Source organism: Melanerpes formicivorus, unplaced genomic scaffold (assembly GCF_026170545.1).
Source record: "Melanerpes formicivorus ecotype bairdi unplaced genomic scaffold, bMelFor1.0.p_v2 SCAF_54, whole genome shotgun sequence".
In the NCBI taxonomy this organism is placed as follows: Eukaryota; Metazoa; Chordata; class Aves; order Piciformes; family Picidae; genus Melanerpes; species Melanerpes formicivorus.
The window spans coordinates 3,331,205-3,356,155 of NW_027142406.1; the positions used below are offsets into that span (position 1 = coordinate 3,331,205).

At 47.4% G+C, this 24,951-nt stretch overlaps 1 protein-coding gene across 1 annotated transcript in view; it reads left to right on the top strand.

Annotated features, from left to right (window-relative positions):
- The window catches only part of HMGA2 (high mobility group AT-hook 2), a 127,211-nt gene that overhangs the window by 16,095 nt on the left and 86,165 nt on the right, over nt 1-24,951 (top strand). Inside the window, exon 3 of the mRNA XM_068160941.1 lies at nt 2,549-2,599. Within this exon, the coding sequence (XP_068017042.1) occupies nt 2,549-2,599 (51 nt within the window). The remainder of the gene's footprint in view (nt 1-2,548; nt 2,600-24,951) is intronic.

Sequence of the window (24,951 nt, forward strand, 5' to 3'; positions counted from 1 at the left end):
CCAATGGCCAATGACTCTCTCAGTGAAGAACTTTCTCCTTACTTCGAGCCTAAACCTCCCCTGACACACTCTTGGTGGGACAGGATTATTTACCTGATGAGGCATATGGATGGGCAGAGCCTGTTGAAAGAAAATGGTCCCCTTGTACTCCTCTCTGGTGAGGCCACACCTTGAGTATTGTGTTCAGTTTTGGGCACCTCAATCCAAGAGAGATGTGGAGGTGCTGGGGCCAGGGCAGAGGAAGGCAAGGAAGCTGCAAAGGGCCTGGAGAATAAATCTGATGAAGAGCAACTGAAGGAGCTGGGGATGGTTAGTTTGGAAAAGAGGAGGCTGAGGGGAGACCTCCTGGCTCTCTACAGCTACCTGAAAAGACATTGTGGAGAGGCTGGTGCTGGTAATTCTCACAGGTAATTAGTGATAGAACAAGAAAGACTGGCCATTGAAATGGGCTGCCCAGGGAGGTGGAGGAGTCACCATCACTGGAAGTGTTTGCAAAGTGGCTGAATGAGGCACTTACTGCCATGGTTTAATTGGTTAGATGGTGTTGGGGGATAGGTTGGACTTGATGATCTCCAAGGTCTTTTCCAATATGGTTAATTCTGTATTCTGTAGGAGGGAATGGCCTCAAGCTGGGACATTGGGAAACATTTTTCAGGGCAAGAGTGGTCAGGCATTGGAATGTGCTGACCAGGGAGGTGGTTGAGTCACCCAGCCTGGATGTGTTTAAGGCTTCTTTGTTTGTGGTGCTTGGGGACGTGGCTTAGGGGTGAGCCTTCTAGAGTAGGTTTCTGGGTTGGACTTGGTGACCCTGAAGGTCTTTTCCAACCTGAATGTTTCTGTGATTCTGTGAAAATAACCTGCAATTTTAACTTTGAAGCCTGTCACCAGTAGTATTTCACTGCATCACACAGCAAATTGATGGAAGAGTCCGTAGGAAACCCATGTTTCCTTTATGCTGAGCTCCAGGACCAACTGCTGGGCTTATATACAGTGCTCACTTCCAGGGCACTTCCATGCCATTATCTTCAGCCTGAAAGGGGAAGGTGTATTTTGGACTGCTGAAGGGTTTACTTAGGGTGCAGGATATGCTTTACTCAGAATATATCATGTGAAGTAGAGAACTCATTTCCAAGCATGAACGGATACACACGTGGTGATAGCCAGTTCAAATCTATTCCATGCATGAACATCGTAAGAGTAAAAGAAGGAGTTGTGGCTGCTATAGACTGCTTTGTTCAGGCTTCAAACAGGCTGAATTGTTAATTTAGTATCTTCAGGGAATTTCTGACAGCCTGAGAAAAGCTAGATTTGATGTTACTGGAGGTTCTTGGGTTCCCAGACTGCCCTGTATCCATAGCCTGCATACCCCATAGCTGATGGGTCTAGGCTACCCAGACTGTGCTTTGGGGACTAAGCATCTGCTGGGTGTGAGTGGGCACGCTCCAGCAGGCTCCTGGACGCAGTATAGGTCAGGTCTGGGGTTACCTTGGGGCACAGACAAGGGCATCCTCTGGCCACAACAGCCCCTCTGGGCAGCCTGTTCAAGTGCTGTGTCACCCTTACAGTCAAGAAGTTCTTCGTCCTGTTAAGGTGGAACCTCCTGTGCTGCAGTTTTCATCCGCTGCCACTTGTCCTGTCCCAGGGCACAAGTGAGCAGAGGCTGTCCCTTCCTTCCTGACCCCCAGCCCTCAGATATTTATAGACATTGATTAGATCCCCTCTCAGTCTTCTCCTCTCCAGACTAACCAGCCCCAGGTTTCTCAGCCTTCCCTCAGAAGCTTTTGGTAGTCTCCATGTTGAACATGTCTGAAATGAACTTGTTGGTCTCAGCATAACATTAAATGGAGAGGAAGGGAAGTGATATAAACCATTTACCAAATCCATTACTAATGGCAGAGGTTTCTTCCAGGGCCAAGGATGGGGCCTTGCTCCCAGCCTGAACAGTCTTATCTGGGGGAGCTGAGCTGTGCCGCCACTAGGCATAGCTCAGTGGTTTCCTGCAGGACCCCATCCTTAGTCCTGCTTAGTACATGACTGCCCATTTTGGATTTGGATGGTGGACTTGAGAAGGAGGGGTTGGTGTCAGGTGGAGGTGGCCAAGCTCTTTTCAGTGCTGCACAGTAATAAGACAAGAAACAGCAGGTTCAAGCTTGAACACAGAAGGTTTCACCTCAGCGTGAGGAGAAACTTCTTTACTGTAAGGGTGATGGAGTGCTGGAACAGGCTGCCCAGAGGGGTTGCGGAGTCTCCTTCTCTGGAGACTTTCAGGGCCCACCAGAATGCATTCCAGTGTGGATTACCTTGGGTGATCCTGCTTTGGCAGGGGGGTTGGACTCAATGATCTCTGGTGGTCCCTTATGCAGCGTGAAATGTCAGAAGAAACATCATAATTACATTGCAGCAGAAACCCCATGGGGCAGGAGTGGGGCTTGGTGCCACCCAAGAGATAGACCTATGGCTAATGTTACAGGAAAGGAGTTTGTAGTCACAGAGGTTGTTAAATAAGGCTGAGGTATAAAATATGTTGTGTTTCTTTTTCCCTTTACAGAAAGCAGAAGCCACTGGTGAAAAGCGACCCAGGGGCCGGCCTAGAAAATGGGTATGTGTTTCACTTCCACTCCTGTGATTTATTTGCTGTGTCAGAAAGCATGTTGTAAAGCCCATTCTTCTGAGAGAACAATTATTTCTGCTTCATTTTTACAAAGGAGCATCCATCTTCTGGCTAGTGTGGTGGATGGACTAAAGGGTTAAGATAGCAGAGGAGTTAGCCACAGCTTCCTACCTTTAGACTCTGGGAGTTTGCTCAAGACACTTGTTTGCCTGGGAGTGAATATTTATGTGCTTCTTATCAGCATGCAAAGGGGCACAGTTCTTCCTTCAAAAGAGTCACAATGAGGTATCTTGTTCAGTAATTGAGTAACAGAGGTTAAAGGGGCACTCTCAGACATCAGAAGGTGATGAAGAGAGGTGATAATGTTCAGCTGTGGTGTGTGCAAGCTGGAGTTTAAAACTCTGAATGTCTTTGTCCTACATGGCCTGGAAACACAGCCTGTTTTCCTTAAATCCAGTCAGAAAGAGTGAAAATGGACAGCACTGAGAATTCAGGTTTTGCATTCTGGGACATCTTCCTGGCTAATAGAACTGTGGTGACTGGTGATATGCTTCATTCAAAGTTTACTCTTCCCCTGGCCTTTTGGTCTGTAGATGTGGCTGTCAGATGTGTGTTTTGATTCCTTGGCCATGCATGGAAAGATTTCAGTCTCAGATACGTGAAATTCTCAATACTTAGTGGTGGTTGCTGATAATGAATTTGCCTTCTGTACATCTCCTCTGCATGTCTTTTTCTTAGGCATAGGCTTTCAATGGAAGAGCAAAACAGACTTTTGGAGACACAAAGGCATGGTTATGTGCTCCATTGCAAGCCAACTTTTCTGATTTCCCTTTGCCAATTCCCTTTCCCTTCAACTGGTCAGACTCCTGTTTTCAAATCTAGCCTTCCCCACCTCAGTTTTGCTCCCTTATTTTACTCTGCTTTCTATTCTATTTCTGAAATCCCATCCTTTTTCCCCCTCTCATTTTGTTCTGTTCTTTTGCATAGATGTTAGCACAGATGTAAAAGTATCTGCTCGTAAGACCTCAACCCCCACCAGAAGGTACTTAAACCTACAGCTGAGGTTCTCCACAGCATTAGCAGCTCAGCACAGGAGGGATGGCTTTACCAGTCACTTTAAGAACTAATTCTGGGGTGTTGTCCAGTGATAAAGGATCCCAGGATATTTCTTTGGAGTCTCAGGCTGCGCCAGGGGAGGTTTAGGCTGGAGGTTAGGAGGAAGTTCTACACAGAGAGAGTGATTGCCCATGGGAATGGGCTGCCTGGGGAGGTGGTGGAGTCACCATCATTGGAGGTGTTCAGGAGGAGACTTGATGGGGTGCTTGGTGCCATGGGTTAGTTGATTAGGTGGTGTTGGATGATAGGTTGGACACGATGATCTTGAAGGTCTCTTTCAACCTGGTCTATTCTATTCTATTCTATTCTATTCTATTCTATTCTATTCTATTCTATTCTATTCTATTCTAAAACAGACTACTCCATAGTAGTTGTGTTGCTGATGCTTGTACTTTGTAAGTAAGCAGATTTCAGGTGCATGAAGAGGTTAATTTGCATTAGGGAAAAGGTGCCAGGCTTCAAACATACTTGTGGTGATCTTATCACAGGCAGTGTGTGGAAGGCACGCACTAATTGCAGTAAAACATGGATCAGTTCCTGCCTGCTGCCTCCTTTCCAGCTTGGACCTTGCACATGTGGATGCTCAGTGTCTCTTGGTTGGTCCTCACCTTGGGGTGCAGTCCCAAAGGAGGCAGCAGAGAGAGCTGGTTTGTGAGAGTCATGTACCCAGGCACGCCATCCCCACTGAACTAGGAATACGTGACAGTTGAGTAGGAATGGTTGAAGAGCTCTGCAAAAAAAGGGGAAATGCAGCAGTTGGAAGTGTTACAGAGGTTGTCTTTGCCCAGCTCTCACAGTCACAAAGTTGAACTTTCAGTGGAAAGGGTTAAGTATAACGTGGCATCTCTTAGGCTGGAGCGTTTCTCTTTTACTTTTGTGTCTCTGGGGGGAAGAAAGGGCAGTATCAGTGGAGCATGAAGTTTGGTATGGAGTGCTTTGTTGGGTGAAGCATTGGATTTGCAGAAGATTGTCTAGTATGTGTATGCATTACTTTATTGTGAGCTTTACTCTTTTCTTAGAACCTTAGGATCAACCAGGTTGGAAAAGACCTCAGAGATCATCAAGTCCAACCTGCTACTTAATACCTAACACCTCCTGACAACTAAACCATGGCTCCAAGTGCCACATCCAAGCCTTTTTTGAACACCTCCAGGGATGGTGACTCCACCACCTCCCTGGGCAGCACATTCCAATGGGCAATCTCTCTTGCTGGGAAGAACTTTCTCCTCACCTCCAGCCTAAACTTCCCCTGGCACAGCTTGAGACTGTGTCCTCTTGTTCTGGTGCTGGTTGCCTTCTTGTTTTATTTTTTTCAGCTAAGGCATATTTTCAAGCTTGCTGTGACTTTGCTTTTGTGCCTATTGAAAGCACAATCTTTTCTTCTGCTTACTCTGATGATCAGGTTGCTTCTTGTGATTTTCAGAGGTGATGCTCCTATCTGCAGCTTACATTGGAATAATTCTATACACTGTGAGAAATACACTTTCCTTGCCCTCCCCTACTTCTTCTTCTTTCTTCCCAGTTTAAATTAGGTTGCTGAGTTCCATCTCTGCATGATGAAATGGAGGGCAAGGTTCTATTTTGCTGAAAGAAATGTGGCTAAATTAATACAAGTCATTGTGGTGTTAATTGTAAGACTCAATCAAAGCTAGAATCATAAGCAAAGCTTATGGTTGAAATGAGGGGAGGATTCTGCCTCAAAGCTGGTGGCACAGTAGCGTTCTCTTTGTTTTGACTTCTAACATACTCAGAAAATGTCCTTAATGTCAGTAAAGTTCTTAGTGATTATTTTCTTCTTTAACCCAGTTTATTTGTATATCAGGCCTTGATGACAGTTCTGTCAATGCCATCTTGGCTTGGATCAGGAGTAGTGTGGCCAGCAAGCACTAGGGATGGAATTCTGCCCTGTACTGGGTGCTGGTGAGGCCTCACCTGGAGCACTGTGTGCAGCTCTGGGCCCTCCCTGCAAGAGAGATCTTGAGGTGCTGGAGCAGGTCCAGAGCAGAGCAACCAGACCAGGGAAGGGACTAGAAGGAAGGCTGGATGAGGCTCTGGCCAGCCTGATCGAGTGTGGGTTGTCTCTGCCCATGGCAGGGGGGTTGGAACTAGATGATCCTTGTGGTCCTTTCCAACCCTGACTGATTCTATGATTCTATGATTAGATGGTGTTGGGTGATAGGTTGGATTCGATGATCTTGAAGGTCTTTTCCAACCTGGTTAATTCTATTCCATTCTAAAGACAGAAAGTGATAAGGAGAGGCTGAGGGAGCTGGGGGTGTTCAGCCTGGAGAAGAGGAGGCTCAAGGGGGACCTTATCACACTCTACAAGTACCTGAAGAGAAACTGTATTCAGGTGGGGGTCAGGCTCTTGTGCCAGGCAACTTGTGACAAGAGGAGAGGGCATGGCCTGAAACTGTGCCAGGGGAGGTTTAGGTTGGATGTCAGGAAGCACTTCCTGATGGAAAGGGGAATTAGAGATTGGAATGGACTGCCCAGGGAGGTGGTGGAGTCACCATCCCTGGAGGTGTTTAAGACAAGCTTGGATGTGGCACTCAGTGCCATGGTCTGGTCAGTGTGGTGGTGTTAGGTCCTAGGCTGGGCTTGGTGATCTCAGAGGTCTATTCGAGCCTCAATAACTCTGTGTGATTGTGCGTTAGTGAAAGTGAGGAGTACATAGTTTTTGGTTTTTTATTGGAGGGGACAGAATTCTAGATGGCAGGTGTTTTCCTAACTTTGTAACCCTTTTGCTTGGTGATTCTAGAAGCTCTGTGTCATATGTTGTTCATCAAATTGTGAAGTATTATTTCTGCTGTTTCCTTCAATATGCACACGCCGAGGCATCTGAGCCAACAGGGCATTGTGGAATACTGGTAGCTGTTCTTTCTGCCAGTTCAAATTAAGTATTTAATGTTTGGGACTCACAGTGTATTTATTTATTCATTATTTTTGTGGAAGAGAAGTTAATCTTTTTGACTAGTTCAAAACTGGGAAGGAGAAGGGAGAGCCCAAGGGAAGGAGACAGGGAGCTCTGAGTGCCAAGAGGCTGGAGCCAGGCTCTGCTGGGTGATGCCCAGTGAAAGGACAAGGGGCAATGGGGTGGAAGTTGAGGCATAGGAAGTTCTATGGAAACAGGAGGAAAAATGTTTTCACTGTGGAGGTGATGCAACAGTGGAAGAGGCTGCCCACAGGGGTTGTGGAGTCTCTCTCTCTGGAGGGATTCAGAACCTGCCTGGATGTGTTCCTGTGTGATCTGCTCTAGGTGCTCCTGCTCTGGCAGGGGGGTTGGACTGGATGAGCTTTTGAGGCACCTTCCAGCCCCTAACATTCTGTGATTCTGTGATGGGCAGAGTCCAACATGATGTAATTTTACAAGTGCAAGTGCCAGGTGCTGCACTTTGGTTACAACAACCCCATGCAGTGCTACAGGATGGGGACAGAGTGGTTGGGGAGCAGCCAGGCAGAGAGGGACATGGGGGGTACTGGTTGATAGTAGGCTGAACATGATCCAGCAGTGTGCCCAGGTGGCCAAGAAGGCCAATGGCATCCTGGCCTGCATCAGGAACTGTGTGGCCAGCAGGAGCAAGGAAGTCATTGTGCTCCTGTACTCAGCACTGGTTAGTCCCTCAATTTAAGAAGGATACTGAGACTCTTGAACATGTCCAGAGAAGGGCAACAAGGCTGGTGAGAGGTCTCGAACACAAGCCCTATGAGGAGAGGCTGAGGGAGCTGGGGTTGCTTAGCCTGGAGAAGAGGAGGCTCAGGGGAGACCTCCTTGCTCTCTACAACTACCTGAAGGGAAGTTGTAGACAGGCAGAGGTTGGTCTCTTCTCCCAGGCAACCAGCACCAGAACAAGAGGACACAGTCTCAAGCTGTGCCAGGGGAGGTTTAGGCTGAATGTCAGGAAGAAGTTCTTCACAGAAAGTGTCACTGGCCATTGGAATGTGTTGCCCAGGCAGGTGGTGGAGTCACCATCGCTGGAGATGTTTAGGAAGAGACTGGATGAGGCACTTGGTGCCATGGTTTAGTTGCTTATATGGTGTTGGGTGATAGGTTGGACTTGATGATCTCAAAGGTCTCTTCCAACGTGGTTTATTCCATTCCATTCCATTCCATTCCATTCCATTCCATTCCATTCCATTCCATTCCATTCCATTATATCCTGTTCTGTTCTGTTCTAAGCAAATAGTGTCCTTCCTTGGGATCTCTGAGTCGTGTTCCATGAGGGTGGTGAGACACTGGCACAGGTTGCCCAGGGAGGTGATAGAAGCCTCATCCCTGGAGGTTCTTAAGGCTGGATGAGGCTCTGGGCAACCTGATCTAGTGTGAGGTGTCCCTGCCCATGGCAGGGGGTCTGGAACTAGATGATCCTTGAGGTCACTTCCAACCCTAACAATTCTATGATTCTATGTGGCAGCATTTATGTGAAGTGCAGGTCTTCCTGGAGACCACCAGAAGAAAATTTAGCCATGATGTTTCTCTTCCAAAATGCATTTACATTACCAAAAGTGTATTTCACTCGTTCTCTAATTCATTGGCACTTCTGGTAAGGGATGTGAAAAGATAGCCAGTTTAGATTAAAAAAAACCCCAGCTTTGACTTCAGCTGCCAGTTCAGAATCCTCAAAGGAGAATCTTTTATTCAGTTTGAGGTCCAAAGAGGAAATTGCAGCAAGCAAAATCAGAGCATCTGTAGAGAAAGGCAAACTGAAATTTTGAATGGTTTCCTTTTTATGATCTCAGATAACTGGTGTTCAAGAGCTTTAAAAGTCAGTTTCCTGTTTGGCTCTGCATTTTGATTTGATAAGCCTCATTTCCCATTTCACATGGGAGGTCACTGAGCACTGAGCCTGGCTGTGGAAGTGTCAGGAGGCGCTTTTTGCACCTGTGCTGTTTGAATTCCTCCTCGCCTTGCTGGCGCGGTCTTCAGCAATTGTGCATCCAGCTACCTGCCAGAGAGAACCAAACCAGGTTGTGAAAAGCAGAAGCACTCATTTTGGCTCCTAAAATTCCATTTTCACTGTTGAACATACAGTGAATGTAGAAAGAGAAGCTGGGCCTCACCTCCATTGAAAATGTACTCCGCAAGGTTAATTGCCTTGCCCAAGGAAATCTGTAGAAGAGCCAGGAATAGAACTCTTGGTTTCCTGGCAGCCTGCCCTGTGCTTTCAGCTCAAGGCCATCCTCCTCCAGTAAAGACTGCATGCAAACAGATTGGATGAGGGAGGGAAACACACTTTGCAGTGCTGTATCTGAATCAAATCTATGGTTTTGAGCAGTTTCTGCAGAGTCAGAGTTGAGTGTCTTCAGCATCTTTACCTTATGTGTATTTTGCATGGAGGTATTTAAAAGGTGTGTAGATGTGGCACTGAGGGGCATGTCTTAGTGGTGGACTTGGCAGTGTTAAGTTTCAATGGTTGGATTTGATGATCTTGAAGTTATTTTCCCACCCTAACAATGCTATATGCAGGATAGAGTGGGAGAGATTTGGGACCAGAAGGGTTTTGAACCAAACACAAATACAATTACAATCCTGAAAGGTGTTTGCTATGTATTAATGGTATTTTCCCAGCTTTCTGCCTTAATCACATGTAAGAGGCCAATACTGATCCAGTAAACAACCAACCTAATTGTGAAACCATGGTGCCTAATTCCTTGCATGTTTTGAATGTGGTTACTCCATTTTTCAGGACGTGGTGGTCTGAGCTACAGCTGTCAGGACAAGGCCATTCCAGGTCACCTCATCTAGAGATGGCATCATAGAATCATAGAATGGTCCAGGCTGGAAGGGACCTCCAGTCTGACCGCCTCTGCAGTCAGCAGGGACATCCCCAGCTAGATCAGGTTGCCCAGGGCCTCAGCAAACCTCACTTTGAATATCTCCAGGAATGGGGCCCCAACCACCTCCCTGGGCAACCTGGGCAACCACCCTCATGGAAGAGAACTTGTTCCTATCATCCAATCTAAATCTGCTTTTCTCTAGCTTAAAGCCATTGCCCCTGGTCCTGTCCCTGCAGGCCTTTGCAAACAGTCTCTCTTCATCCTTCTGGTAGCCCTCTTCAGGTACTGGCAGGCTAATCTAATGATCTTCCCAGAGCCTCCTCTTCTCCAGGCTTGACACCCCCAGCTCCCTCAGCTTGTCCTCATACCAGAGCTGCTCCAACCCCCTGATCATTTCTGTGGCCATCCTCTGGACCCTCTCCATCAGGTCCATATCCTTCCTATATTGAGGGTTCCAGACCTGTACACAGTACTTTAGGTGAGGTCTCACCAGAGCAGAGCACAGTGGCAGGATCACCTCTCTGGATCTGCTGGCAAGGCATCTTTGGATGCAGCCCAGGATGTGATTTGCCTTCTGTGCTGCAAGGTCACTCTACCTGCTCATGTGCAGCTTCTCATCCATCAGCACCCCCAAGACCTTTTCCACAGGGCTGCTTTCTATCACCTCCTCCCTATCACCTCCTCCCCCCAGTCTGTATTGATAGTGAGGATTGTTCCAGCCCGGGTGTAGAACTCTGCACTTGCTCTTGTTGAACTTCATGAGGTTCACCTAGACCACCTCTCCAGCTTGCATCTTTGCTCTGCTGTCTTGAATTTATTTCATGCTAGGTACCAGTTTAATTTTGGAGCATGGTTGAAAAAGCTGTTTACAAGTGCACCCATTCTTCAGTCCCAAGCCCTGTCTGAGATATTCATAAGACTACAAATGAAAAGCAGCATAAAAATAGAGGGGCAGGAACCTGACTTGAAAATTGTGCCTTCACAGGCTGTACAGTTTCAGTAGTCAGGCTGAGATGCACAGTTGAGTGGTTTGAAGATGCAGCAGTGACACTGCTGCTAAAAGAGGAAGAGGTCTTTCCAGGTCCAAGAGAATCCGTATAGAATTAGGGAATAGAATAGAATAGAATAGAATAGAATGGAATAGAATAGAATAGAATGGAATAGAATAGAATGGAATAGAATGGAATGGAATAGAATAGAATAGAATGGAATAGAATAGAATAGAATAGAATAGAATAGAATAGAATAGAATAGAATAGAATAGAATAGAATAGAATAGAATAGAATAGAATAGAATGGAATAGAATTAACCAGGCTGGAAAAGACCTTTGAGATCATCAAGTCCAACCTCTCACCCAACACCATGTAATCAATTAAACCATGGCACCAAGTGCCTCATCCAGGCTCTTCCTAAACACCTCCCGTGATGGTGACTCCACCACCTCCCTGGGCAGCACATTCCAATGGCCAATCTCTCTTTGTGGGAAGAACTTTCTCCTCACCTCAAGCCTAAACCTCCCTTAGTCCAGCTTGAGACTGTGTCCTCTTGTTCTGGTGCTGGTTGCCTAGGAGAAGAGGCCAACCCCCACCTGCCTACAACCTCCCTTCAGGGAGTTGTAGACGCCAATACAGTCTGCCCTGAGCCTCTGGATAAAAATATGTTTGTTCAGAGTGATAGAATTAAGTTTGTCAATGGACTTCTGATCAAACTCATTAACATGTCTCCTACCTGCTGCTCCATCAATCTGCTGTCACTGCTGTTCATTCATCATCACTCACTCACTGTAACAGGTGGCAGAGGTGCCACAGGAGCCACAGAACAAGGAAGAGACTGGCCAGCTGTGAGGTCAGGCTGTACAGGCATTATTAGCCTGCAGCTGGAGTGTTTGCCTGGCAGAGTCTGTATCTGACTGAGGATCTCTCTTAGCAGCTCACTGACCACAGCAGCTTCTCTTCTCTGACTGGCAGCAGGAATCTGAAGCAGCCACAGAATCACCCAGGTTGGAAGACACCTCAGAGGTCATCAAGTCCAACTGATCACCCAGCCCTCACTAATCACCCAGACCCCACCACCTCCCTGGGCTGCACATTCCAATGGGCAATCTTTCCTTCTGGGAAGAACTTCTTTTTAAGATCATAGAATAGAATGATAGAATCAGCCAGGTTGGAAGGGACCTCCAGGATCATCCAGCCTCCTCTTCTCCAGGCTAAGCAACCCCAGCTCCCTCAGCCTCTCCTCACAGGGCTGTGCTCCAGACCCCTCCCCAGCTTTGTTGCTCTTCTTCTGGACACCATCCAGCATCTCAACATCTTCCCTAAACTGAGAGGCCCAGTTTCAATTTTTTGATGGAACCCTGGAATGGGAAACACTAGGGTCTGGGAAGAGGACAGGCTGCATGAGAAAGTTGTGTGATGAGGAACTTATGGTATTGAGACTGATAATGCTCATAGACCATTGTTTGGTCTGCAAACTTTTCTTACTCTCTGTTCAGAATGACTTTGACTGCACGGAAAATGTTTCTGAGCCTTGCTGTTACTGGAGGCTGTTGATGGGATAGAATCATCATAGAATCATACAGGCTGGAAAAGACCTCAGAGATCATCACATAGGATCTCCTTCTCTGCAATACAGCAAGGGAGAGAGGCTTCTTCTCTGTCATTTTAATGTTGTAGTGATTTCTTTCTAGGAAGGAGATGTTTATGCTGTTCAAGGGCAGCTGCTTGCCACCCTGAGCTGACTGACAGAAGAAGAGGGGTTTGTATTCTGAACACAGCCATCTCTAGGTTTCATCCCTTTTCTGCCATAGCCTGACACTGGGAAGTTCATGCCACCCAGGCTACATCCAGCCTCACTAGACTTCAGCAGGCTGTCCTGGAATGGGAGAGATGATAGAATCTGCCTGACAAAACCCAGCCTTATTTAGTGTACTTAGAGTCAGTGCTGTGAAATAAGATGTCTTAGAAGGGCTGCAGAGAGGAATCCATTCAACTGGCTTGTGTGCTTCCCTGCTCTCCACAAGGAGAGCTTACTCTGAATCAGTGCATCTGCCCCTCCACTCTGGGGAACCAGGAATGAGGGAGGCACTTCCCTGCCTGCTGCTCAGGATCAGTTTCCTTAGCCAGCTCTTGGACACTTTTGTGGAGGAGGACTGTAAGTCAATCATGGTATAATCACCTAATAATTGAAACACTGAGACCCTAAGTACTGCTCAGCCAGTGCTGAACCTGTGTGACCTGTACCATGAACTGGTCTGACAGGTGACTCTTTCGACCCAGGGCTACTGCATAGCCGTTGTTAGAATAAACCTTTATTAGAATAAACCAAACCAGGTTGGAAGAGACCTTCAAGATCATCGTGTCCAACCCATCAACCAATCCAACCCACCCAAACAGCTAACCCATGGCACCAAGCACCCCATCAAGTCTCCTTCTGAACACCTTCAATGACGGCGACTCCACCACCTCCCCGGGCAGCCCATTCCAATGGGCAATCACTCTCTCTGTATAGAACTTCTTCCTAACATCCAACCTGAACCTCCCCTGGCGCAGCCTGAGACTGTGTCCTCTTGTTCTGGTACTGGGTGCCTGGGAGAAGAGACCAACATCTGCCTGTCTACAACCTCCCTTCAGGTAGTTGTAGAGAGTGATAAGGTCACCCCTGAGTCTCCTCTTCTCCAGGCTAAGCAACCCCAGCTCCCTCAGCCTCTCCTCACAGGGCTGTGTTCCAAACCCCTCACCAACTTTGTTGCTCTTCTCTGGACTCGTTCCAGCAAGTCAACCTCCTTCCTAAACTGAGGGGCCCAGAACTGGACACAGGACTCGAGGTGTGGCCTAACCAGTGCAGTGTACAGGGGCAGAATGACCTCCCTGCTCCTGCTGGCCACACTGTTCTTGATGCAGGCCAGGATGCCATTGGCCCTCTTGGCTGCCTGGGCACACTGCAGGCTCATGTTCAGCCTACCATCAACCAGCACCCCCAGGTCCCTCTCTGCCTGGCTGCTCTCTAGCCACTCTGACCCCAGCCTGTAGCACTGCATGGGGTTGTTGTGGCCAATGTGCAGAACCTGGCACTTGGATGTGTTCAGTCTCCTGCCCTTGGACTCTGCCCATCTGTCCAGCCTGTCGAGGTCCCTCTGCAGAGCCTCTCTACCCTCCAGCAGATCAACTCCTGCCCCCAGCTTGGTGTCGTCAGCAAATTTACTGATGATGGACTCAATGCCCTCATCCAGATCATCAATAAAGATGTTAAAGAGCACAGGGCCCAGCACTGATCCTTGGGGCACACCACTGGTGCCTGGCTGCCAGCTGGATGTGGTATCATTCACCACCACTCTCTGGGCTCAGCCTCCAGCCAGTTCCTAACCCATCGCAGTGTGCTCCCATCCAAGCCATGGGCTGACAGCTTGGCCAGCAGTTTGCTGTGGGGGACGGTGTCAAAGGCCTTGCTGAGGTCCAGGTAGACTACATCCACAGGTCTCCCCACATCCACCAGGCAGTCACCTGATCATAGAAGGAGATCAGGTTGGTCAGGCAGGACCTGCCCTTCCTAAATCCATGCTGGCTAGGCCTGATCCCTTGGCCATCCTGTAAGTGCTGTGTGTTGAAATTCCACCACCCCCCCCGGCATAACATTGCCATTCCAGCTCAGTTGGAAGCAAATGCAAAGCTACAATCTAAGATGAAATGCAATGAATATGTACAAAATAGACAATATTTACAGGGTCAGACTTTGATGCTGCTTATGCTGGTTTAAATGATAGTAGTGATAAGTACATTTGAAGTAACATGACTGAAGGAGCTGGGGATGGTTAGTGTGAAAAAGAGGAGGCTGAGGGGAGACCTCCTGGATCTCCAAAACTACCTGAAAGGAGGTTGTGGAGGGGCTGGTGTCGGGCTCTTCTCCCAGGTCATTAGTGATAGAACAAGAGGGAATGCCCTCAAGCTGCCCCTGGGGAGGTTTGGACTGGACATTAGGACACCTTTTTTCATGGTAAGAGTGGTCAGGCATTGGAATGTGCTGCCCAGGGAGGTGGTGGAGTCCCCAAGCCTGGCTGTGTTTGCAGGTGGTTTGGCTGTGGTGCTTGGGGCTGTGGTTTAGGGGTGAGCCTTGCAGAGTAGGGTTCTGGGTTGGCCTCGGTGATCCTGAGGCTCTTTTCCACCCTGAATGTTTCTGTGACTCTGTTTCAGTGTTAATGAGGATGGAGTCTGGTCCACAGAGTTTGCTGTGCACTGGTTGAAAGTGGTTTACCAGTAGTGGCAGTTTCCCTTTTGGAGACTTTGTGATTAACATTGTCTTGACAAGATTTAGGATTTTTACATCCTGTCTGTTCAGAGTAACTGCTGGGAGCTTCAAGAGCAGTCAGGCTGGCAGCTCCTGCATAGAGCAGAAATAATGTCTTTACCCAAGGTATTACCCTGATCTATTTGGACTGTTTTATCAATTACCCTAACAGTCAGCAAATGGGGCCTTTAACAAGAAGTTAGTACAAGCACATATGTGAGCTTAACTCTTCTGATCTTATCAAAGTCACATTGTGTTAACATGTTCCTGGGGTTTCCTTAGTATTCACACAGAACCCATTCATGCTCTGACTACTCCTCCTGCATTGTTTCCTGCTAATGATGCTAAATGGCTCCAGAAACCTGCCTGGGCTCTCTGCTTCCACAGATTAAGTGTCTGGGTCTTGAAAAAACAGCTCACACACAACACATTGGCAAAGTACACGCAGTACTTGGATCACAGGATTAAAAATGTAGAGGAGACAAGGCTGTCTCTGCTATGGCATGCACTCCTGCATTCATTAACATTCATTAGCATCCATAAACAGTTTGGGGCAGGCAGAGGTGTGTGCAATTTTTCAAGCTACTTCCATGGCAAGCTTCCCATTCAAGTCAGGGATGACCATTCAGCAATTCTTTCATCAAAGCTTTTTATGTTAGTCTGATTGAGCTAGATGGATGGCCAAATGCTCTGGCAGGGACACATGGTGTCTCTGGTAAGTAGATCGAATATGCAGCCAGGAGCTGGCTGATAAAACTCAGATTGGAGAAAATTCAGATTGGATGTTAGGAAGAAGTTGTTCCCCATGAGGGTGGTGAGAGACTGGCACAGGTTGCCCAGGGAGGTGGTGGAAGCCTCATCCCTGGAGGTTTTTGCAGCCAGGCTGGATGTGGCTGTGAGCAACCTGCTGTAGTGTGAGGTGTCCCTGCCCATGGCAGGGGGGTTGGAAGTAGATGAGCCCCTTCCAACCCTAACAATTCTATGATTCAATGAAAATCTTAAGCCTGTTGAAGGCAGTAGCCAGACTCCTACTGAAACCTGTTGCCTGGATTTCAGCCCTTCTCCATCTGCTACTTAGGTGGTGTGCAGTTGGGTGCAGTGGTTGGTTATAAGTCTGTAAATGTGGAAATACCCATGTCTGCACAAAGCTGAGGTCCTTTGAGGAAGAAGATCTACACATGTTTGTGATGGGTTGAAATTACCCCCCAAAATAAAATTGCCAGCTCAGCTCAGCTGGAAAGCAAATGAAGCTCCATTTACAAGCAGACCACAATCTAAACATACGGAATGCAATGAATATGGACAAAATATACAACATTTATAGTATATAAACAGCACAAGAACCCCCCTGGGCAACACCAGGGGGCTATCAACAGCTTCCCCTTCTCCCCTCCCTTCATGAAGAGAATAGAATAGAATAGAATAGAATAGAATAGAATAGAATAGAATAGAATAGAATAGAATAGAATAGAATAGAATAGACCAGGGTGGAAAAGACCTTTGAGATCATCCAGTCCAACCTATCACCCAACACCATCTCATCAACTAAACCATGGCACCAAGTGCCTCATCCAGGCTCTTCCTAAACACCTCCAGTGATGGTGACTCCACCACCTCCCTGGGCAGCACATTCCCATGGCCAGTCTCTGTATGAAGAATTTCTTCCTCACATCCAGCCTAAACGTCCCCTGGCACAGCTTGAGACTGTGTCCTCTTGTTCTGGTGCACGTTGCCTGGGAGAAGAGACCAACCCCCACCTGCCTACAACCTCCCTTCAGGTAGTTGTAGAGGGCAAGAAGGTCTCCCCTGAGCCTCCTCTTCTCCAGGCTAAGCAACCCCAGCTCCCTCAGCCTCTCCTCACAGAGCTTGTGCTTGAGACCTCTCCCCAGCTTTGTTGCCTTATTATTTACATGAAGAAATTCTGATCCATGACTGCATGAGTAACAGCAGGGCTGGACTTGAATAGAGAACAGGCTTTTTGATTTATTTTTTGCTTACAAAGTGACCTGTCTGCTATACAAATAGTATTGCATCCAGGTCTGGGCTCCCCAGTTCAAGAGGGACAGGTAACTGCTGGAGAGAGTCCAACAGAAGGCTACAAGGATGCTGAAGGGACTGCAGCACTGCCTGGGGAGGAGAGGCTGAGAGCCCTGGGGCTGTATACTCTAGAGAGGAGAAGACTGAGAGGGGATCTGATCAGTGTCTATCAATAGCTGAGGGCTGGGGGTCAGGAAGGAAGGGACAGGCTCTGCTCACTTGTGCCCTGGGTTAGGACAAGGGACAATGGGTATAAACTACAGCACAGGAAGTTGCTCCTCAACATGAGGAAGAACTTTACTGTAAGGATGACAGAGCCCTGGAGCAGGCTGCCCAGAGAGGTTGTGGAGTCTCCTTCCCTGGAGACTTTCCAGCCCTATTTGGATGCATTCCTGTGTGACCTGTGCTGGATTCTATGCTCCTGCTCTGGCAGGGGGGTTGGACTGGAAGATCTCCAGAGATCCCTTCCAAGCCCTAATATCCTGTGAGCCTGTGATTGCTGCCTTAAAAAGCAGTTGTTTTTTCTTGTTTCAAAACTTTGGTGGGCTGTTTGAAGAATGGAGTATGGACACCTTGGCACTTCCAGCAAATTTTTCTGATTCTGATACACAAAGACATGATGCTGGAAATGCCTGAGTGATCTTGCTTCTTTTGGACATGTAACTGCCATAAAGGATAGGTCATAGGTAGATATGTTCTGAGGGTCCATTACTCACTGAAACAATTTCATTTTAACCAAATCTGTGTGAAGAATGTGTCCAGAGAAGGGCAACAAAGCTGGGGAGGGGTCTGGAGCACAGCCCTGTGAGGAGAGGCTGAGGGAGCTGGGGTTGCTTAGCCTGGAGAAGAGGAGGCTCAGGGGAGACCTTATTGCTGTCTAGGACTACCTGAAGGGAGATTGTAGCCAGTGGGGGTTGGTCTCTTCTCCCAGGCAACCAGCACCAGAACAAGAGGACACAGTCTCAAGCTGTGCCAGGGGAAGTTTAGGTTTGAGGTGAGGAGAAAGTTCTTCCCAGAAAGAGAGATTGGCCATTGGAATGTGCTGCCCAGGGAGGTGGTGGAGTCACCATCCCTGGAGGTGTTTATAAAGATACTGGGTGAGGCACTTAGTGCCATGGTTTGGTTGGTTAAATGGTGTTGGGTGATAGGGTGGACTGGATGATCTCAAAGGTCTCTTCCAACCTGGTTAATTCTGTATTCTGTAATTGGCTCCAATGAAATGAATTCAGTTGCAAGGCTACAGCTGACTTGGTTTAAGGTAGGATTTCCTCTGCAAAGACTTGTAAATGGTATAAATAAATAGATAAATAGACAGATTTATCTATCTATAAGGAGATAGATAAATTGGAAACCTTTTCTTGGTTATGCTAACATAAAAGCCACTGCTTATGGCTTTGAGGAAGGGAAAGAATTTGCCTTTTAATCTGAGGCATATTTTAAGCAAGAACATTTTGTTTAAACTAGATCAAAATTCCTTAGGTAAAAGCAATATCCATCAGACAGGCAGCAATAAAGAGAAATTACCTTGCAGTTGGAAGTTCACACATGCACACAAACCTCATTCAACATTCTATACTTAATAGTTTTTGCTCCAAGCAGAAGCTGATTCATCTTTTTCAGGAAGCAGGTCTCAGAGCCTCTGCAGGCAAAGGAGATGCCATTGGTTTCCAAGAAAGAGATTATGAATCCTATTCTTCCAGGTCACTGAGGAGAGCTCTTTAAGGAAGAAATCAGAGCCATCATGATCTTTTCTTTTTGGCATAATTATCAATCATTGTGGTTCGTTTTGCATGATTGCAAACTCAGGAGGTTCAACAAGACCAAGTGCAGGGTCCTGCATCTGGGTCGAGGCAATCCCAGGCACAAATCCAGGCTGGGCAGGGACTGGCTGGAAAGCAGCCCTGAGGAGAGAGACTTGGGGGTGCTGGGGGAGGAGAAGCTCAACAGGAGCTCTCAGTGTGCACTTGCAGCCCAGAAAGCCAATCAGAGCCTGGGCTGCATCAGGAGAAGTGTGGCCAGCAGGGCAAGGGAGGTGATTCTCCCCCTCTGCTCAGCTCTGGTGAGACCCCACCTGGAGTACTGCCTCCAGCTCTGGAGCCCCTATTACAAGAGGGATGTGGAGGTGCTGGAAGGTGTCCAGAGAAGGGCCAGGAGGATGAGCAGAGGGCTGGAGCTGCTCTGCTATGAGGACAGAGTGAAGGAGTTGGGGCTGTTCAGTCTGGAGAAGAGAAGGCCCATTCCAATAGGCAATCACTTTACAGCAAGGAGTAGGAGATAAGAGTGATTAAAAGACTGGAGCACTGCCTTATGAGGACTGGAAGATCTCCAGAGGTCCCTTCCAACCCCTAACATCCTGTGATCCTGTGACAACTTTGCCTAACTGTTTAATTGTTAAAATCTGGTTAACCCAAGCTTAAAGGCACAGAAAACACTTGCCCAGATGTTAAACACTGGAGTCAAGCCTGGGACGAGAAGGTACAATGGGTTCTTTATCAAATATTTTAGTTTGATATTAAATTATCTCCATTCCTTCACAGAGCACACTAGCTGACTTATTAAATGGACTAGTTACTCATTTGAAATTACTTCCTCACTTTTCAGTACTAGGAAATGACTCCTTAACAAGTATTCCTGAAAGCACAGCGTTGCTCATTTGCTCAGAGAGATAAGTTCACAGGATCACAGAAGGGAAGTTAATCTTTTTGACTAGCACAGAGGCTGAGGGAGCTGGGGTTGATTAGCCTGGAGAGGAGGAGGCTCAGGGGAGACCTTACTGCTCTCTACAACTGCCTGAAGGGAGGTTGTAGACAGGAAGAGGTTGGTCTCTTCTCCCAGGCAGCCAGCACCAGAACAAGAGGACACAGTCTCAGGCTGTGCTAGGGGAGGTTTAGGCTGGAGGTTAGGAAGAAGTTCTACACAGGGAGAGTGATTGCCCATTGGAATGTGCTGCCCAGGGAGGTGGTGGAGTCACCATCACTGGAGGTGTTCAGGAGGAGACTTGATGGGGTGCTTGGTACCATGGGTTAGTTGTTTAGGTGGGTTGGATTGGTTGATGGGTTGGATGTGATGATCTCGAAGGTCTCTTCCAACCTGGTCTATTCTATTCTACAGAACTGGAAAGGAGGAGGGAGAGCCCAAGGGAAGAAAGCAAGGAGCTTAGTGAGTGCCAAGAGGATGAAGCCAGGCTCTGCTGGGTGATGCCCAATGACAGGACAATGGGTAATGGGAGGAAGCTGAGGAATAGGAAGTTCCATGGTAACAGGAGGAGAGATTTTTTTCCCTGTGAGGGTGACAGAGCACTGGAACAGGCTGCCCAGGGGGGTTGTGGAGTCTCCCTCTCTGGAGATATTCCAAACCAGCCTGGATGTGTTCCTGTGTGGACTACCCTGGGTGATGCTGCTGTGTCAGGGGGGTTGGACTGGATGATCTCTCGAGGTCCCTTCCAGCCCCTAACCTTCTATGATTCTGTGAAATGAACTTCTGACAGATTCATGTATTTTTATTGTCTTCAAACAATGCCATAACCTTACAGGAAATCCTAACAACTTGTGCTCAAGGAGAGATTGGACATGGCACTTGGTGCCGTGGTCTAGTCATGGGGTCTGTAGTGACAGGTTGGACTCGCTGATCTTTGGGGTCTCTTCCAACCTTGGTGACACTGTGATACTGTGAATCACCTCTATCAGTACTGTACATCACATCATCCCCTTTCCTCTCATTCATTGATCACTGGGGTCATTTATAGAAAGAGTGATTGCCCATTGGAATGGGCTGCCCAGGGAGGTGGTGGAGTCGCTGTCATTGGAGATGTTCAGGAGGAGACTTGATGGGGTACTTGGTGCCATGGGTTAGCTGTTTGGGTGGGTTGGATTGGTTGATGGGTTGGACACGATGATCTTGAAGGTCTCTTCCAACCTGGTTTGGTTTTGGTTTATTCTAAATAAAGTTTGGTTTGGTTTATTTGCCTGAAAGCCTGTTTCTTACGAGCTTTCTGGTCATTCTGCACCTGAAGTCATAATCCTTTGTTTGCAACCTCACTGTTGGTTGCTGTGGAAATGATGATGATGTCACCCAGACACACACAAAGAAGATCAGTAAAACTGCAAGCAAGGAAGAAACAGCTGAGTATATGAACTCTTGAAAAAACCAAGGGGATGTTTTCTTGTAACTATTCACAGAAACAAAACCAAAACAAAAAGAAAGGAAACTAAAACTTTCCCCCAAAACCTGATCTATAACATATGTTCACACTCTGCTCTCACAGACCAGGGAGAGGTGAATTTCCTTTCTGATTTTTGGTCCAGGAGCAACTCTACAGGTAGTGAATATCATAGAATCATAGAATCAATAAGATTGGAAAAGACCTCACAGATCATCAAGTCCAACCTAACACCTAACACCTCCTGACAACTAAACCATGGCTCCAAGTGTCACATCCAAGCCTTTTTTGAACACCCCCAGGGATGGTAACTCCACCACCTCCCTGGGCAGCACATTCCAATGGCCAATCTCTCTTTCTGGGAAGAACTTTCTCCTCACCTCCAGCCTAAACTTCCCCTGGCACAGCTTGAGACTGTGTCCTCTTGTTCTGGTGCTGGGTGCCTGGAAGAAGAGACCAACCCCCACCTGGCTACAACCTCCCTTCAGGGAGTTGTAGAGAGCAAGAAGGTCTCCCCTGAGCCTCCTCTTCTCCAGGCTAAACTACCAGGCTAAACAACAGTGTATTTATCACACTTTGCTAAGACACTTGCAGAACACAGGAGCTTACATTCAAACTGCTGTTAACCTTCTGCTTCTCAACACAAAAAGAAAGAAATATTATGTGGCTAATAAAATCTGAGAGGGAACCTCATCAGTGTCTGTCAATATCTGTGGGGTGGGTGTCAAGTGGAAGGGGACCAAGCTCTTTTTGGTGGTGTGCACTAATAAGACAAGAAACAAGAGGTACAAGCTTAGACATAGAAGATTTCACTTCAACATGATGAAGAGAAACTTCTTTAGAGTGAGGGTGAAGGAGCACTGGAGCAGGCTGCCCATAGAGGTTGTGGAGTCTTTTTCTCTGGAGACTTTCAAGCCTCACTTGGATGCATTCCTGTGCAGGAATTCCTGTGCTTTGGCAGGATCAATGATCTTTGGAGGTCCCTTGCAACCCCTAATATACTGTGCTACTGTGATACATGGATTTTTTTTCCCCCTCTGGATAAAAATATGTTTGTTCAGAGTGATAGAATTAAGTTTGTCAATGGACTTCTGATCAAACTCATTAAAACGAATCCCTCGTGTCTCCTACCTGCTGCTCCATCAGTCTGCTGTCACTGCTGTTCATGCATCATCACTCTCTCACTGTAACAGGTGACAGGGGTGCCACAGGAGCCACAGAACAAGGAAGAGACTGGCCAGCTGTGAGGTCAGGCTGTACAGGCATTATTAGCCTGCAGCTGGGGTGTTTGCCTGGCAGAGTCTGTATCTGACTGAGGATCTCTCTTAGCAGCTCACTGACCACAGCAGCTTCTCTTCTCTGACTGCCAGCAGGAATCTGAAGCAGCCACAGAATCACCCAGGTTGGAAGACACCTCAGAGGTCATCAAGTCCAACTGATCACCCAGCCCTCACTAATCACCCAGACCCCACCACCTCCCTGGGCTGCACATTCCAATGGGCAATCTTTCCTTCTGGGAAGAACTTCTTTTTAAGATCATAGAATAGAATGATAGAATCAGCCAGGTTGGAAGGGACCTCCAAGATCATCCAGCCTCCTCTTCTCCAGGCTAAGCAACCCCAGCTCCCTCAGCCTCTCCTCAGAGGGCTGTGCTCCAGACCCCTCCCCAGCCTCATTGCTCTTCTCTGGACACGTTCAAGCAGCTCAACATTTTTCTGGAACTGAGGAGCCCAGAACTGGACACAGGACTCAAGGTGTGGCCTAACCAGTGCTGAGTCCAGGGGCAGAATGACTTCCCTGCTCCTGCTGGCCACACTGTTGCTTCTGGGTGACACAACAGAAACAGAGATAAAATTGTCTTCCACTTCTGTTCCATGATTTGAGATAAACAGCAGCAGATTCTTTGCTCAAGAGGTAAAAATCCACTTAATAACAGGGAAGAACTTCTTCCTCTTAGAAGCAAAGAGCACATAGTGCTGGGATGTCATTTGCTTTCCACGTAGACTTTCCAGAACCAGGGCTCTCCGTTCTTCAGTTTTGCTGAGCTTGATGGCAGCTGAAGACAAGCCAGCACAACTCTGCCATTCTTTCAAGGCTTGATCTGCCACAAAAGAAAACCTGTAAGTAGTAAGCACTATCGAATACTTCTTGTTTCACTACTGCAAATCAGGAAGAACACCAGGAAGGCTGCTCAGCTCCACAATGAATTACCCAGCTGCTTGGGAGAAGTTGCTGCCCCAGCATGCTCTGACCATTGTCAAATCTTTTCTTCTCCTTCCTCTCCCAGGTGAAACAGAGCAAAAGAGAGACTGACATCAAATACAGGAGTACTGTGTCCAGTTCTGGAGCCTCTATTACAAGAAAGATCTGGAGGTGCTGGAAGGTGTACAAAGAAAGACCACGAGGATGTTTAGAGGGCTGGAGCTCCTCTCCTATGAGGATAGACTGAGGGAGGTGGGGTTGTTCAGCTTGGAGAAGAGAAGGCTGCAAGGTGACCTAATTGTGGCCTTCCAGGATCTGAAGGGGGCTCCAAGAAAGCTGGGGAGGGACTTTTGAGGGTGTCAGGGAGTGATAGGACTGGGGGGATTGGAACAAAATTAGAAATGGGTAGATTGAGATTGGATGTTAGGAAGAAGTTCTTCCCCATGGAGGTGGTGAGAGACTGGCACAGGTTGCCCAGGAAGGTGGTGGCAGCCTCATCCCTGGAGGTTTTTGCAGCCAGGCCGGATGTGGCTGTGAGCAACCTGATGTAGTGTGAGGTGTCCCTGCCCATGGCAGTGGGGTAGGAACTGGATGATCCTTGCGGTCCCTTCCAACCCTGACGATTCTGTCATTCATTGACTTTCTCTGGTTGACTTTTGGAACTCTCCAAGCCTCTTTGAAGAATGCACAGATCTGAAGTAAGAAGGTATCTTGCACTTGGTAGCTATGCTATGTTCATGAAAACTTTGTGACCTCCTCAGTGGAAGACTGTTTTTACTTTCATCATATATATATGCACATGTGTGTGTGTGTGTGTGTGTGTGTGTGTGTGTGTGTGTGTGAGAGAGAGATATCCCCAGTAAAAGCAACCTAAAAATCATCAAACAACAGAATAAATACATTGAAATAACATTAAGGATCTCATAGAAATCCACAAAAACCAGGAAAATCAGAGATAAAGAAAGATTTTTAGATAAGGGAGGAAAAACTTTCCAACATATTAAACTGGCATATTAGAATGGAATGGAATGGAATGGAATGGAATGGAATGGAATGGAATGGAATGGAATGGAATGGAATGGACTAGACTAGACTAGAATAGAATAGAATAGAATAGAATAGAATAGAATAGAATAGAATAGAATAGAATAGAATAGAATAGAATAGAATAGAATAAGCCAGGCTGGAAAAGACCTCAGAGATCATCCAGTCCAACCTATCACCCAACACCATCTCATCAACTAAACCATGGCACCAAGTGCCTCATCCAGGCTCTCCCTAAACACCTCCAGGGGTGGTGACTCCACCACCTCCCTCAAGTCATTCCAGACACAGAGGCTAAGTTGCTCCCTGGGGTGACTCATGTGTCTTCAGCAGTACTATAATAAGAACCAATCTGGCCCTACAGAAATCTGTGTTCTTACTTTTCTTCTATTTCTGATAATTACCAAAGATAGTTGAACAACTTCCTCTCTTACAGCTCAAAGGATCACAGGATGTTAGGGGTTGGAAGGGACCTCTGGAGATCCTCGAGTCCAACCTCCCTGCCAGAGCAGGACCATAGAATCCAGCACAGGTCACACAGGAACGCATCCAGATGGGTCTTGAAAGCCTCCAGAGAAGGAGGCTCCACAACCTCTCTGGGCAGCCTGTTCCAGTGCTCTGTGACCCTTACAGTGAAGAAGTTCCTCCTCATGTTGAGGTGGCACCTCCTGTGCTGTAGTTTCCATTCATTGCCCCTGGTCCTATCCCAGGGCACAAGTGAGC